This window comes from Hetaerina americana, unplaced genomic scaffold (genome assembly GCF_022747635.1).
Source record: "Hetaerina americana unplaced genomic scaffold, ioHetAmer1.1.p SCAF_11, whole genome shotgun sequence".
NCBI lineage: Eukaryota > Metazoa > Arthropoda > Insecta > Odonata > Calopterygidae > Hetaerina > Hetaerina americana.
In genome coordinates this window covers 31,209,396-31,223,902 of record NW_027286181.1, presented here as the reverse complement: position 1 = coordinate 31,223,902, position 14,507 = coordinate 31,209,396, and the positions used below count along the sequence as shown (strand labels likewise).

At 37.7% G+C, this 14,507-nt stretch overlaps 1 protein-coding gene and 1 non-coding gene across 2 annotated transcripts in view; one reads left to right on the top strand and one right to left on the bottom strand.

The window, feature by feature from the left end:
- Nucleotides 1-6,235: 6,235 nt before the first annotated feature.
- Nucleotides 6,236-6,307, bottom strand: TRNAD-GUC (transfer RNA aspartic acid (anticodon GUC)). Its single transcript has one exon. It is a non-coding gene; the product is annotated as a tRNA-Asp (tRNA).
- Nucleotides 6,308-13,715: 7,408 nt separating this feature from the next.
- The window catches only part of LOC139701116 (ionotropic receptor 25a-like), a 44,472-nt gene continuing 43,680 nt past the window's right edge, over nucleotides 13,716-14,507 (top strand). The window contains exon 1 of the mRNA XM_071599692.1: nucleotides 13,716-13,997. Coding sequence (XP_071455793.1) covers nucleotides 13,775-13,997 — 223 coding nt within the window. The 5' untranslated portion in view covers nucleotides 13,716-13,774. The remainder of the gene's footprint in view (nucleotides 13,998-14,507) is intronic.

The window sequence follows — 14,507 nt, the reverse complement described above, 5'->3', positions numbered from 1 at the left end:
GGATGACCAAGAAGAACGTTGGAGCAAGGAGTGAAGGAAGGGATTCTTTGCCGAAAATTACATGAGGGAGATTTAGGATCCATCTTAGACTTGAATAAGGCGTCTTCAAACCTTTTTAAGGAAAATAGGCTTATTGAGCAAAATACCTGTACGTATAGAAATGGTCTTTTGTTTTAGGTCATTGACTTTAAGTATCTATTTTTTATTTTAAAGATATGAGAGGTTTTCAAATTACATGACAGTGGTGTAAAATGATCTTAGCTCTCGAAGAACCCTGATTTTAATTATAAATCCTACGATGAATTTCATATGAGAGTTTGACGGCGTGAAAGATGCGGGAAACGGTCAACGCCGTGAAAGAAAACCGCAGTAAGAAATGCGCTAGAAATAATAAAAACTGACACTTGAGTGATGCCAGAATTAACTCAGCTGACGGCTTCAATTCAACACTTATCGATTTGGATTCAAGTAAAGAAAATAATGCGCTGGAGAAGATGTTAGAGAATTGTTTGGAGTTTTTTTAATATCACAGAAATCGTAAAAGATATCTTTTGTACTACATCTTTTTATTGACTCGCAATCGAATGCACCCCTTGATAAATTAACGTACCGATACGTGCTGCCAGTGGCTTACTAGTGATGAAAATGGAAATTATACAAGAATTCACTAAATTTTTAGGGCAGGTTAATTTGCATCGTGTACAAATGTTTTGCATATATATAGTAAAGAGTTTTTTGTATAAGACCAGCATTTAAGAAAAACGCACCTATCTCTGTTGCAGTTATAGATTCCGTTCGTTTGATCGATTGCACGGTGCTCGAAGGAGAGCACGTACTAATTTCTGGGACTAAAAAGTCCTTCTCTAACCCCTTCTTCCTTACTGCGTTATATTCCGTGAGAACCTCTTTTCAACGCCATGTCGTGATGCAGCTGGTGACGAAGGTGTCCTCCATTATTACTATTTCAGAGTCTTGTTTCATCGGTGCTGTGAACATTGAATAAATTATGTAAAGTCTCCAGACAGACTACTGTCGGATCCCCTCCCCGGAGTAGCAGTGAAGTGGCGGAGCTCATCGGAGAGAATATATTCATTACCCCAAATGAAATGTTTCGACTAACCAGGTGCCGAATTTATTCGTCCCATCCTTTACCAGTAGTCAAACAAAAATACTCTAAGCGAAACAGGAAGTGTTATTTTATCTAAATCAATCCTATTCCACAAATCCACTGATAAAATCTTCATGTTATGTATCCAAAAATAAAACAGATGAATAATTTGTATCCGTTTTGTGAAGTTTTTGGGTGGAAAATCATTTCTCAATGTCGGGGGAAGGGGTGGGAAATTACCCTCTTGAGGAATATTTTGGCTTCAATAAAAAATACAAACTAATATTACTTATATTCCCGGCACTAATTTTAAACGCATTTTGTCCCCAGAGCGAAAAAATATTTACTTCAGAACATCGGTGCGATCAGTTTGATGAACTCTTCTTCTTCAAAACTTCCTTCTGAACTTCTTCATAAAAAAAAGATCTTTCAACTTTCTTCATAAAATTTCTTAAACTAAATATCTGCATATAAACATTATTAAAGGTAAAAAATAAATGATTGTACAGGGTTTAAGCACTCCAAGGTTCTAATTAATTTTTTAAACGTGCTCTAAAATTTATTTCGAGCTAGTTCTGAGGCATCGTTTCTCGAAGTTGTGTGATTTCGATCGTCCTTCTCACAAATTAAGTAATTTCATTTTAACTAAGACGAGTACGTTCTGCTATTATGCTGAGAATGTTACAACTCTTAAATAACTGCGCCCGTGATACTAGTTTTACGTGAGAACGACATGTAATTCTGCACCTTCAATCCATAATTCTTCTGGTGGTATCCACCTTCAATTCTTCTTCTGCTGGGTCTACTGCCATGAAAGCATGGAAAAAATATTGGGTTTTAGATGTCAATTTCAATAAAAGCTATGATTGGAAGATCATGTTTTATCAAAGTCGTTTGATAGAATGCACTTGAGACTACAAAATCAGAAAATGTTATCAAAATAACGCATTTGTACAAAACATCACGATGAGAACTCCTTTAGAAAAAGTAACACCCCATTTAAGCTCGAATACAGTATACCATTGTAATCCTCCATCCAACGTTATGCTGTCCACATATTTTCTTCCGCTTCGCTTTACCTTCCATCTCGTCCCCAACTCACGGGGTCACTTGGCCTCTTATGAGCGCTCTAGTGCTTAACAACACTGAAAAGATCTCAGCTCAGCAGACCCGGTTAAATTTCGGCCGCTGGGTTTCGGCATACCACCACCCAATTCACAGAATGATATGGAAGGTAACGACAGCTGCCCCCAGCGTGACGACTCGAACCCCAGAGCAAGGACCGTAACACACGGTCCCAGCTTAGATCCGACCGTGGCGCATCAGACCGACACGCGTACAGGCGTAAGTCAAAGAGCACTTTGACTTACGCCTGTACTTTTTATCTTCTGCTGGTAAATTTACATTGCATTTTTCGTGAAACCAGTAAATTTTTCTATTCAATATTTGACCACTTTAAGACTTTTAATCAAATGTGAAGGCGAAGCTGAAATCATGTGTTAAATTTTTCCTCGCTGGGATTTGCAATTAATTATTTTATTTCAATAATCTCTCCCTGAAAATTCCCAATCGTACAGACTTATTGCTTCTATAAATAAACAGTTATAGAAGGCTATTAGTCATGGTCATTGTTATTCGTAATATCCCAGAAAGAGGTAAGCATTTGTCTTTGGACGAAAGTTTGGTCTTTGCAACCTTGCTTTAGAGAATGACTGAGTTCATTTATAATCTAGGATAATAATATGAATTTTCCGTGTTCAATATAATTTTCACCTTTTGAGAATAATGCGTCGAGTATATTTTGTGATACAAAATGACTTGTTTACTAATTACTTACGCGTCAACCTCAAAAAAGTCTTGCTAACGCAGGGTTTGCTTTAGATATCAATTCTAATCAAAATATGTTCGCTAAAGGAAGAAATATTCACATAAAACAAGCCGCTGAAAGGATTCGAGATATCCTCGATCTAAAAAGGCACTTTCAACTAAGTAAATAAAAGTCAACAATGATTTTCTAATTCTAAAACTGCACAACAAGTTAAAACCTACTTTGGACATAATAATAAATCCATGCGTAATGACGGCAAAATCACTCCCTCTGTAGCAAAACTGCAAGTGGCCAATACATGAAGGAATTAATGTGACCCCTAGTTGAATTCGCTCAAAATAATGCTCACGACAGGCTAAATCGTTGCATGTCTGACATAATATAGTATTCCTGCAAAACGCAAGTGAAGAGTAATTACAGATTGGCTCATGTCCAGAAATTCCGAAAGTGTACTTTGTCATACATCTTTCAAATACCATTTACCTTCTGACCCTTGAAGTATCGGAAAGGTAAACCAAAGAAGCCGATTTGATTAGACCAAGAAGAAAAAGTAGGGCAAGAATCAAGGCTAAAAAGATACGTATATGAGTATGCTTCCTCTCTTGCTTGCTTGTGAAACAATCCCGCGCAATGGAAATATTTTGACACAACCTACCTTCTACAACCTCTCATAATTTTCTCATACCTTTATTCAACGACGTCCACAAAATCTGTTCTCTCTTCCTCCTATCCATAGTCACACTACTCTAACCAGCAAAATTATCTTGTCCGTTACACCGTCTTACAACATTCTGCTCCCTCTCAATATTCTGCATTATCTTCTTCGTCTAAAAAATCTCTCCCAACTGTATCTTTTCATACCTTTCTTTATCTAACAGGTATCCAATCGAGGCTATAATCCCCTTCCCTCAAAAGCAAAACAAACAAACGTCACGCCCTACATTAAATATGGACAATCATTTATTTCGGGCCCTATTCATGAGTTCTCGTCATCGATATAATCTATTTGGTGACTTATTTATTTCCCAACACGAATCTGCCTTTTGTTTTCTTTACACTGTGGTCATTTTGATTCACTGGCATAGTAGGAAATTACTCGCTTTCTTCAAAATATATCCCCTTCCTCCTTAAATAGTTAACTCGAGTTAAGGGAAAACATAAGTTCGGAAAATTGAACAAGACTAAGGAAGAAATACGTGCTAGCGGGAAGTTACTAAGGACACGAGAAAATGATTAAAGAATGAAATGCATTAGAATGTAAAGTGGAATAGTTAACGATGTAAAACCGCAGTTGACAATATATGATGCGTGCGTAAGTTACTAATATTCCTAAAAACCTAAATGATCCATTAGAAACTAAATATGTTCCCGTCCGAGATATATACGACTGACTTTTCCAATGCTATTATTATAAGGATTAGTCTACCGGATTGGAGTACGTTTTTCATAGACCCTGATACCACGTACCATTTTAATCTAAAGCCTAGCTAAAATTACGCTTAGTATCCATAGACCTCATTCTGCGTATTTAAACCACCTCGTAATTTAGATGTACATACATTTTATCCAAAATATCTATTGTTTTCTTCTCTCTTGTCTCGATTTTTCAGCATTCCTCCTTTATCATCTGTTTTGTTCCAAAAAAATTAGCATCGAAATGAACGAATTACTTTCGTGTCAACCTTAAAACATTCTTGCTAACCCATGACTTGACTTCTACATTAATATTCATCAAAATATTTTAGCCTTGTCAAGGAAGCAATATTCACAAAATTCAAGTCGCTGAAAAGACTACATTGAGATCAACAACATTCTACTCCCCTGTATTCAACACCACTATTACCTCTCAGTATCACTGCCTCGAAGTAAGCAAACGTCCCTTGAAAATACGGACTTTTTTCCGGGCAAAGTATGGGACTTGATGAATTGCTTACCTCAAAATTATACTATATTTCCCTCAAACGTATCGTTTCCCCCAACAAATAACGAATGATAAAACGATTGAGATTTTTCTTCGTTTAACAGTAAGTTTATCAATTAGCAAGTAGCATATTTCATCGGAATTTTAAGTAAATTGAAATATAAAGTTCATTGCGAAACAAATGTTTAATTGGAAAGGATAAATTGAGCTACTTATGGCTTCTTTTTAGACTTATTATATTAAATAATATTTTCTTAAGCCGTAAAAGGTCAAGTGTTTAAGTATTATTAGTATAATATCTTATACAATGAAAATTATACGAAAAGAACAAACGTTACTAACCTGACAGGAGACTGCAATCTCAACACAGAAATGATTCAGATATAGTGAATTTATCAGGCGCAGTTTGGCGCTTAAACTGATTTAACTTCCATTTTGTAGCTTCATTTTCGAGTATTCACTATTCAACGCCTACTTTCTTTTCCATAAAATGTATGCATATCCACTAGGGACCCGCTTCTCAAAGCTACAAGTCAATTTAAAAATTGTAATTTGCAATTCAATCAAAATTGTATGCACGAAAAGAAGTATTAAGAATAGCAAATTAAAATTTAGTTTATATCTTGATTATTTTGCAGTGATAAATATAAGTTTACGAAACTCCCTCATACTGTCTGCCTTGAAAAGGAATTGAAAATCAATGAATTCATTCTTGACAAGAGTGAGGAGTAATTACGTGAAGAGCACCCCTCGCACGCCGAAGAGAACGAAAATTTAAGGCTCTTAAGGTGCTCCATGTCAAAGGAAAATCAAATGGCTCACGGTAATGCAAAAATCTATCGATAAATGATTAAAGGGAATTTCATGTTTCCGGGCATATTTTTCAGAATATTAATAGTACCCGATTAATATATTCTACCTCTAGCTTTTTCGATAGAACTACAAGTGTACGTGCAATCCGTCTTTTCTCTCTCTCAGGTAAAAGTAAATGCTCAAATCGTCCAATTGAAATAGCTATAGAAAAAAGACGGATATTACAATAGATTAATCTTATTTATAGAATCGTCTAGTAATAAAATAGTATCCGTTCCGAACTCAACAATATTTTTCCTAAGGTGTTAGTGCTAATATAAACAAATACGATAGTTGTTGATGAATATTGGTACAATGAACTATTCCTGATAAATTAAATATAATTTTTATCGGGAAAACTTGGGTTTTTTCATAAAGACTAAAAATTGTTGACCGACAAACGGAAAGGTAGGTACTTCAATTTATCCAAAACATCGACCAATTGAGGGAATTGCTGAAGTAAAGCATAGCGATGTGTACCAGAAGAAAGAAAAATGTGAAGAAGAGTGCCATCACAAAAAATATTCTCCCCGGCGGGGAATCGAACCCCGGTCTCCCGCGTGACAGGCGGGGATACTGACCACTATACTACCGAGGATGTTGAAGAAACTTTCGAGGAGAGAAATTGAATTTTGCCATCTGCATAGCATATATCACCGAAGATGTTGATTGTATTTTGTGATGCAAACGTAATATTGTACTTTGCTATCGGTATGGTGGAGATCTTTTCCCTGCATATGCTGCACTCTGTCATTAACTGTTTCATAGGAAAATTAACTGTTCGAATATTTAAATAGACATGTTGATATTAGATATGAAGGAATTAAAATGCCATAATGAGCAGGAGAAAATCGAGGAAGCGAAGTAGAGAAAAGAAAATAACGGGTTTTTTTACAATGACGGCCTTTGGTAGATCAAGAATCGTTGGGAGAAATGTATAACTCTGATGTCGGCTATGTATAGAAGTTTTAGGAATAAACCATAAAAATTATGTTTCTATCTCGATCACTTTGCATTAATGATTAAAATTTCACGATACCCCCTTATGCATTAAGTCTGGTATCCACTGATCCACTGATTTGTTAAAAATGGCCGTATGTACTCGCTTCGTGAGTAGTGAGTTCATCAACTGGCATGAGGTTCAATATCCGCAGTGTTGTGGGGTAGCTTTTTATATTTGCTCTCATAAACCATTCTGATGGCTGAGATTTATATCTTCTCGTAGAATTTTATTTTAAATAGTGAGAACCTATCGCCTATCAAAAAAATCAGCAGCCGCGGTAATCAATCCGATAGTGGTTTCAATAGGTGAGTTGATATCGCCTCCATGCCCTAAACTCTATAGCTTAAGACATTGGATTGCAACATTAATGAATGAGCGACGATTCAATTATCACCCTGACTGAACTCCGGTGAGCTTAAAATTAGGGTTGTGACACGCCCCCGAGATCGGTTACTGCAGGTAACTTTTCTGACTTTTCCTTCTGACTTAACTGACTTTTCCTTCAGTACCTACTTGAATTCCTAGATTTTTGTGTTGGGAGTCTTTGAATTAATGCGTGCTCCTTTTGTTGGATATACTCGTACATAAATTACGATAAAATGTTTCTTTTAGTAACTCCTCCCCTTCGTTACCTCAATGACGAGAGCAACTGGTAGCTTCAACTGCCTCCAAATTAATTGTCAAAAGTCAGTGCTTTTATAAATAAATTCAAAGTTCATTAAATTCTGAGAGATAGTTGAAGTCGAGTATTTGCGGAATACCATTTTGCAAATAGAAAAGTCCCACAGACTTTGCATTACACAGGAAATATATTTATTGATCAACTAGTTTCGATACTCCGTAACATCTTCTGGACTAACGGTACCCTTTTGGGGTCCTCCAGGTACCTTATCCTGATGGTACCCTCAATGACTAATGGTTTATTCCAATTCTGTCAAATTTAAAGTCAAATTCCAGTTCTGAAGATGCTACAGTGCAGTGAAATTAGTTGTTCAATAATTTTTGAAAAATATTTTTTCAGTGGAACACAGTTTGTGTTAGTTTTTACATCTTTATCCCACATTCTTATGGCGTTGAAAAATATCAAACTAATATTTGGTCAACTAAAAATATTTTTGCACAAACCAGACACGCCCCACTCAGATTCGTGATCATCATTCTATGTTATTAAGTATGATAACTGATTTTTATATAATTTAGACGTCATTGTGCGTCACCTAATTCACGCACTCAGGAAACAATTGTTATACGAGTAAATATAATGTGAGGAAATTCATGCGACAAATATTTGTGTAATGAGACACACAGTTAACTCCCATTTAACTCTTCACGCACTTCAATTGATATGTTAAGCGTAGGTCAACAACGGGACGCGCATACTTCTTTGGTATAAATAGTATTGATTTAGTCCTTAGGGTTAATTTTGTGCATTTTTTAGAAATAGAGAATAATTTCCCTACTTCCTCTGACCAAAAATTGAAAAACATTATTTAATAATAGAATGATAGAGGTGTAAAACAGGTTGGCTAACAGAAATTTTGGGGAGATAGTTTGAAGTCCATCGGTATTTAAGCTCAACCACTGCGTATCTTAAATATTACCTATTATTATTACGATTAATATCCCGGACAAGATACAGGTCAGACCTGTATTTTTAGATGGTCACCTATGCCAAATGCTTTATTTCTTTGCCCCACCTCTGATAAAACTGAGTCATTATTCAAATATTTACATTATGAACTAATGAATATTAAATAACTTGGATTACAATTTTTTTCGAAATGAATTTAAGTAAGATAGAACCTGTACCGAGAGCACTACTAGTGTGTCATAAGTATGGACGAAAGCGAAATAAAAATTCTCTTCTGGTACACCGTGCTGTGCGGGTAGTGTTATACTTATACAAATATGAACGGCCTTCCATCCCCGCCGTGAGGTTGGGTTTTAACCACTGGATCGTCGTCATAAAAACGATATTTCCTCCTGCAAGGATTCACATGAAAATCAATGGGCGCTCGATACGGCAAAGGGAGGCGACTCAAGCGGCGACACCAAATTTCTTATTCATACGCGGCCATTCTCAAGCCTTTTCCAGCCGTGGAAATCCCGTCGCCTTGAGTTACCGACTCGCCCATTAATTACGGGGAGTAGGAAGAACTTCCAGGAGGTCCTGTATGGAAGTGGCGACGGCGTGACACGTTCGATTCGGCCATCCCTTCTCTTCCTTCACCTGCCCGCCACCTTAAACCCTCCCCCCCTCCCCCCAAAGCTCCTCTGACCCTCTCACTCACCTCGCGACCCATTCGTCCCCTGTTTCTTCCTCCGTTTTCTCCTCAAAAGTGTCGCCCCGAGTCCCAATAGAACGGGGCGTCGAAAAGGGCCAAAGGGAATTGAAATGCTCCGAACTCTCAGTCGGCCGACGGAAAAACGATTCGAGCGATGCATCCGGCAGCTGACTCCGACTCCCTCACCGCGAGGCTCCTGCTCGCCCTCGCTCTACTGGGGATGGGCCGATGTCAACTCTCGTCGCGACACAGGTTCGGTGAGTGAAACCCCGATTGCTTTCTGCTGCCAAAAAAATCATTTCATCCGTTGATCAAATATTGCTTAACTGTTTCCACTCAAAGGCGACGAAGGAACATACAAAATAAACCACAAGCACAAACCAAAACGTCATCGTACCTCTATCTATTCTTCGCATTTTGAGTATGTGTGCATTGGTGAAAAAAAGAGGTTTTAGAGTGAGCTCAAAGGATGATTATCAGCGCTAACCTACAGGAAAATTGAGGGTTAGTTCTCCAGGAAAGGCACTCAATAGTTATCGTGTCACTATATGTGCGTATATTACGGAAGTAGGTTTTAGATTTTCCCTTACGACTATTAAACATCTTCGTCGACTTAATCATTCCTAAACATTTGCTTTCCTTTAATTGCTCTCTTTTTTTTCAAGTCTTCATATACACTAACTATATTCATAGCGTTCAAAAAAGAAAAATACCTGTCTCTTCCGTCTTCTTTCTCCCACTACCTTCAACACCTCCCTCACTATTCCATCCATCTTGTATGACATCGAATTTCATCTATCAATATTCCCCCCTCCTCAAATCATTTGTAAAACTTCCTCATTTGTGTAATCATTAAATGTGAGTCGAGAAATATCTGTTGTTTTCTCTCCAACTAAGCGCAATTTCCTTATCACCGTGCTGTGGTGATAATCCCTCTGTCCAAGGAATCCTCCACTTGAGACCATTAACCATGGCCACGGTGATCAACCTGAGGAATGATTTGATAGGTCACCTCATGATTAGCCCAATGGCGTATGAAATACACATATTCAGAGTACGACGACCTTTTCCTTACCCTGTGACAGTTGCGGTTTCGCAGAACGATCCCAGTTTCCTGAAAATTGTTTAGCTTCGATGAAGCTGAGGGTGCACAGAGACGTTCCCAGGAATCAAACCCGGGCCTTTGGGCCAGTAGATCAGCGCTCTACTCACTGTATTGCACGTCCCTCTATTGATGAAACGGAGGATTTTTTTTTACTGTCTCAATCACCATGTACTACGTTTGTATCGTGTTTGTTTGATAAGAGTGGGGTTCATCTAATGCTACGCTCACTGATTCAAATCGCCAAATTCAATCGCCAGTGTAGACGGGTCCGAGAGATGACGAGAAAATGGACTTTCAAAGACATATCAACCCACCGAACCCGGGCCTCCGGTCAGGGGTCCAGTGGAATATCACGCCCTACTAAATATCGTATAAACACTACAGTTACTTTGTTAGCTAAATTATAGGCAATTAACCCAACCATGGAAGGTAAATATCTCGTTACTTTTTATACTCATGCTTATCCTATCTTCACGCCCTTTTATTCACCTGCTACAATAAAATATTTTCCGCCTCCTTTTTCTCTCAGTTCAGATACGTGTAGCTCATATACGTGTAGCACTACTAAGCATACAAAAATACTAACAAATCTTGAATAGACCTTGAAAGTACATTATTTATGAGCATTCTATTATGAAAATTAATTAAGACTTTTTGCGCAATGGACTGAAAAAAGCACTTGAATTTGAAGAAAGTGGCAATTGGCAGAAATCTTAGCTTACGAACTGCTGCTCGTATTTGCAGACGACCTAGTGATGGGGTTGATGATGATTATGGGAAAATCACCAGAAGATTACCTGCTGCTCTTCAACTATTTAGACGAGATACCGGAGTGATGTAAAGAATGGGAGTTGGAATCAAGTATCAGAAAGTGTACAGCACTTAATTTAAAAGGAAAAGAAAAGAAAAATTAGACGCAAATGAATTGTTGGAATCGAGTTCAGCATTTCAAGACAGATCAAATACTTGATTGTTACATTTACATCAAGCCTTTAATGAGACACACACAAAAGAAGAATATGCGGGCCAGCCTTAAAGGATCCAGGATTCTTCAGATGAGTGGCAGGAAAATGCAATGAAAAAGTACGAGAGAGGAGTAACTTCGCTTCACGCTTTCACTCAGTCACGTTGGGAATGCGCGGTAAGTGTCTGAGATCCATGGGTGAAACCGTTGATTGATTAAAGTATTGCTTTGGGTTTAGAAAAAAATCCCCTAGGCTTGTTAAAATTGCTACGAGAAGAGGATTTGCATCACGGGCACGTTGGAGGAATTAGTTTGGAACCACTTGATTCTCTTAAAGATCAGGTGTGACACTTTTACAAATGTGCATGATACCCAAGTTTTTTTGCGATACCGGGGGAATCATAATGGACCCATATTATATTGACAGATTCGGCTCAGTAGTTCGATCGGCTTATTTTGTCCTGGTGACAGCTTTTCTTTATTACATCCCTCTCCATTTGTTCAACGTATAATCTAGCCGCTTTGTCTGCCTCATTGGAATTAAAAATAACCAACTTGGCTTTTTCACGTAGAAAATTTTATTTACGACCTAGGTTTCGTTATAGTATAACATCTTCATCTTATACCATAACGAAACCTAGATCGTAAATAAAATTTTCTATGAGGAAAAGCCAAGTTGGTTATTTTCAATTTCAATAAGAAGATTTTCCACCAAGTGACGCCAGAAACAGTTTTATTCCTCATAGAAGCTTTCTTTCAATATTCATTTCTCTTACGCTCATGGCAAATCCATTTTTCCTCTTTAATGATCTCAGAAACACGTGTTAGGTTTCAAACGGATATTTGATACTAACAAAACAAGGTTCTTACATTTGCAAGGTGACACTCGACAATGAAAATCAAGTGTCAACACTCAAAAATGGGAGTTATTTACACTCCGATCTTTTATTCTAGCGTTATTATGACAATTAAGGAGTACTTTGATTGAATTAATATGACTTTGTCACGTTTTCACCAATTTATGACTGAGACTCTCTCTAGCATTCTTTTTCGTCCGCCTACTCAATGGCTTCTCACATTATCAGTCCATTTGATCTTCAGTATCCACCTCCAGCGGCAGGTTTCTAAAATACCTTCCCTGCTCTCTTGAGTCTTCTATTATCTGCTTTCAAAGTATTCCCGCCTGATGTATGAAATGAAAGAACGCTTCTCTCGAACGTTGTACCTTGTTGAATTGGGTATCAGATTGTCCAGAGCATAGCAATTTCAAACTGATATAGAATAAATGTAGGTTAACCACCACCCGTGAAACTAAAAATACTTCCCAACATCTCGTTCGTTTAAGTAATATTGATTTTTTTGCATGCATCAAAAATGTATTTGAAGTAGCGACACTGATTTCACACAGGTAAATCCACGAGCTGGCTTTCCACTCTTGGTATGTAACCTGGTTTCAACACTTTCACACTTTCACCCGAGTTTGCGATAGACTATTCCCTACAAATTTTTTTCATGGACCTTGGTACCATTTTAAGCCGCAGTCTTTCACACCTCGTGAAATTCACGAGAAGTTGAAGCAATGAGTATACCTACAACATGGAAAGAATGAGGGGACATGGAGAATATTTTCTGGAAAGATGTGAATCAGATACTGCGTCACACCGGACGAGTAATTCGGGTGAATTGTTTGAAAAATAAGGTGCAGCAGAAATGTAATTCACTGCTGTTGACGGGGACTGTCATCGAGAGAGAAGAAATAAAGCATTTGGCTCATCGGTTGAAGAAATGGGTGGTAGAAAATGTGGTGTCCCTGTCTAGTTCCTTTAGTTAACACAGTTATTTTGTAACCCTTCTACCCAGAACATAAAAACCTGAGCTTTGACTGTAAATTTCATAAGGTCGGGGGTCGTGGTAGTCCAGAGTAGAGCGTTGGACCTGGTTTGATTCCCGGCCACGCCTATAGGCAGCTTTAGCTTCAACCGAGTAGTGTGATTTTTCGGGCATCAGAAATTCCTGGGAAACTAATATGGCACAGGTAAAGGATCTGACTCCGTGATGAGTCAGATCTGACCCTGATGTTTGAATTTCGCAACCCATTGGTATGGGGTGAATTCTACCATCACCTATCAAACTGTCCTCCGGGTTTAAAACTATATTTATGGTTCTTTTGTATAATTAGCAATTTCTCCTCATCACTGAAAATAATATATTATTTCGATGAGTCAATCCATTAGATTCCATCAGCGTAATGAACCATAGCAGTTTTTACGTGACGAAAAGTATATAATCTCTAATTACAGCCTTTCTACACGCCACAAACATTCATTTACGAGGTTTCACTAAGGTAAGTCGTTTATTTCTATTCATTTCCGAGAACTTTTCAAATTTAACTCGTATATCGTTATAGTAATGTAAACAAATCCATAGTAATGGATGTACACTCCAAAAAGTATTTATTCTGAATTGAAACATCTAGCGGAATCAACTTTATAGTTCGATTTAATTAAGGTTAGGCAATAAGTCTTGAGGATTATTTGTTTTCCTTGAAACCAGGTCGTGTTTCGAATCACTATACGAGCGTGAATGTTGTATGAATAGATTTTTACAAAATTATGTTCACATTGAGTAAAAAAAACCCTCTATAGGTCATTAATGTGGATTTGGGTGAATTTAAAACTTAAAAATTTTTATTTTCATGGAACTCGCTAATGACATGTTATTTTTTCTTTCGCCGTTTCTGTGGCCCAGTCCTTATCCTGGAGAGTGCTAGTTCCCAGATGAAACTTCCGAACGCCTTTACATGCGGTCTCCGCCAGGCTGAGTCCAGTCTCAGTGGCGTTTCCTTCTCCGAGACCGTGATCTTCCTCGGACGGACGGACAACTGGACAGATGGCGACCAAAACTCCGTCGAAGAAGACGCCATGCAGAGTCGTGAGTATGATATACATATACCTTCTTCTCCTTGGATTAAAATGCCATATATCATAGATCGCTTATCTCTCAAAACATTTCCACTCGGCAATAAACGCAAGAAGATTCATTCAACATATTCTACCTATTAAAGGCATAGGTATTGGGCAGTACATAACGACTATCATTGTGAGCGAATCACAAGAAATTCATTGATTACTCCGCCTTATTTCTTGGTAACTTCTAATAGGCTACATTCTGCCTATAAAGTCCATTACTTTCTTTCCTCTTCGTTCTCCTTCAAATTAGGCATTTTAAAATATCTTCCCTTATTACCCACTATCAATCAATGTACGTTTACAAATGTTCTAACCGTGACTTTTCCAGTGAAAATGTTAAGGCCAGAGTAAAGCATATATAGGGATAATAACTCCACCATTCCGATAGTCCAACGTAATATTGCGTTTGCGTTACAAAATACAATTAACATCCTCGATAATCGTAAGATATATCAGCTATGCTGATAGCAAA